Source organism: Octopus bimaculoides, chromosome 8, assembly GCF_001194135.2.
Source record: "Octopus bimaculoides isolate UCB-OBI-ISO-001 chromosome 8, ASM119413v2, whole genome shotgun sequence".
In the NCBI taxonomy this organism is placed as follows: domain Eukaryota; kingdom Metazoa; phylum Mollusca; class Cephalopoda; order Octopoda; family Octopodidae; genus Octopus; species Octopus bimaculoides.
This window is the reverse complement of record NC_068988.1, coordinates 15328319-15330657: the sequence shown is the minus strand read 5'-3', so window position 1 is coordinate 15330657 and position 2339 is coordinate 15328319. Positions and strand designations below refer to the sequence as shown.

The following is a 2339-nucleotide window of genomic DNA, read 5'->3' as shown; positions in this document are numbered from 1 at the left end:
ATATATATATATATATATATATATATATATATATATATATATATATACACACATACACATACACATACACACTCATATAAATGATTGTGTGTGTGTATATGTGTATAAATTTGTGTGTTCCTCCCACTACACACACATGCACACACACATACACGCATGCATACATACGTACATAAATACACACAATAAATATTCCATCTATTTCTGCCACAAAAATGGCAAATGCAGATGTCAGCAAATATTTAGACTTGAGTGTTTCTCATGTTGCTAAGAAACTATACTGGCTCTTTTAAACTACTAAGTAGGCCTACTTCTAAATTGCTAAGTGGGTTCTAGAACGCCTTTTCCCCGTAAATACTACAGTTGTAAGATTTTAACATATTTTTCCCTACTTGTATATCGGCCGGTCTAATATTTAACCCTTTGCCTGTCCTGCTTGTCCATCTTTGCTTTCAAATTTTTAGCTAGCCCTCGTTTCTTACGATCTACGTAATAGAAAGCTTTCGTTTCGTAAGTTTCAAATTACTCAAATGATTGAAAAATTTGGAAATGTGTATCACGTATGGTGCATAGACACTAGGGAAATATGTCCAGTGCATTAGATGCGATACTAATTCACAGGCAAAATGTTAACCAGATCTCCTATGTTTAAGAAGCTAATTTTCATCTCGTCATTTTTATTATCATTTTTTAGGGATTAAACTGCGTTATCTAGCGTGTCCCTCCATCGACATTAGTGTGTGATTTGGGGGATATTTGTTTGCTATTTCTAGCAGAGCTAGCATCCACATAGACCCATCATTCTCTCTATTGCCAGGGATTATTCTTGTCTTTTGTTTGATATCATTTTAGGGCAGATTCGAATTTCTTCATAGACCCGACCGAAGCCAACTTTGTTTTCATCCCGCCGAATTTCAATGAAATAAAGTACTTGTAGCAGGCATCGAATAAATCGATTGGTCCCTCGTCCCTTGCCCCATATCGTTAACCTGTACGGTGTATACTTACATACATACATGCACACTCATATGTATATAACGCATAAATATACACATAAACATACATATGTATACATATACATACATACATACATACATACATACATACATACATACATACATACATACATACATACATACATGTACATATGTGTGGGGGCCCAAGGATGATAATGCTCCTTGCTTTCTTGTTTGAAAATGAATGAAGAAGAATATTTGTTTCATAATTTATATAATATTCTGCTTGTTCGTTCGCCTGTTGTACATTAGTTAGTTAGAGGTGGAGTGAGTGAGAGGTGGAGTAAGAGAGAGGGTGGGAGAAGTGGAGAAAGAAGAGAGGAAAAAGTAGAGAAATGTAATTAGTATTAATACACTTAAGCTTAATGTGTTACGTGGTCAGCTGAAGGTAGAAGCGAAGAATGAGAGAAAAAGACGACGAGGGAAAAAGAGGGAGAGAGAAGTATTAACGATGTGCGGTGGTGTAGGGAAGGAATACTTATTACCTGGTTAAAAGTTAGCAGAAGGGAAAAGTAGCGAGAGATGGACAGGAGAGGCAGTTATATTGAGAGAGAGAGAGAGAGAGAGAGAGAGAGAGAGAGAGAGAGAGAGAGAGAGAGAAAGAGAGGCAGATAGCGGTGGTGGTGTGTTGATATTGAAAGGTATTTTTTTTTTGTATTGAACTAATATTTTATAGCGACCATCTTATGTGCTATTTCTTTACTACCCACAAGGGGCTACACACAGAGGGGACAAACAAGGACAGACAAACGGATTAAGTCGATTATATCGACCCCAGTGCGTAACTGGTACTTATTTAATCGACCCCGAAAGGATGAAAGGCAAAGTCGACCTGTGCATAAGTGCAATTATTTATTGTCTGCTCGCTTAAAAAATTGATATTTGTTTGTAGGGATTAATTTAGCCTAAACTCTGGATTCACAAGAAACACGGTTGCAGGCTGCCTGAGAAAGGATGCGCCTGATATAGTGTACGGATCATAGAGGAACAGCGAGAAGATATAATAAAAAGAGGAAAAAGACAACATCGACGGAGACGTGAGGAAATGAATGTAGAAGAACGTCAAGAATATCTAAAGAAAGTTAAACTATGAAATCTATAAAAACGCCAATTATCCTTTCTTTCTTAAACAGGTCCACTTAATTTTTTCCATTCCGTGGAATTTCCACAAATCCAACTAGTAAAAGATATTTACCGAAGAGCTTCCTTGAGACAGGCTTTCACCAGTGGTATGTTGGCAAGTTTCGTGGATGTCAGTTCTTCTCCTGGGGTAACGACTTTACATACTTCTTTGTGTATCTCTTCTTGGACTTGTGGATTTTT

At 37.0% G+C, this 2339-nt stretch overlaps 1 protein-coding gene across 1 annotated transcript in view; it reads right to left on the bottom strand.

The window, feature by feature from the left end:
• The window catches only part of LOC106867494 (cytochrome P450 10), a 29237-nt gene that overhangs the window by 7753 nt on the left and 19145 nt on the right, over positions 1–2339 (bottom strand). Inside the window, exon 8 of the mRNA XM_052969902.1 lies at positions 2212–2337. Within this exon, the coding sequence (XP_052825862.1) occupies positions 2212–2337 (126 nt within the window). The remainder of the gene's footprint in view (positions 1–2211; positions 2338–2339) is intronic.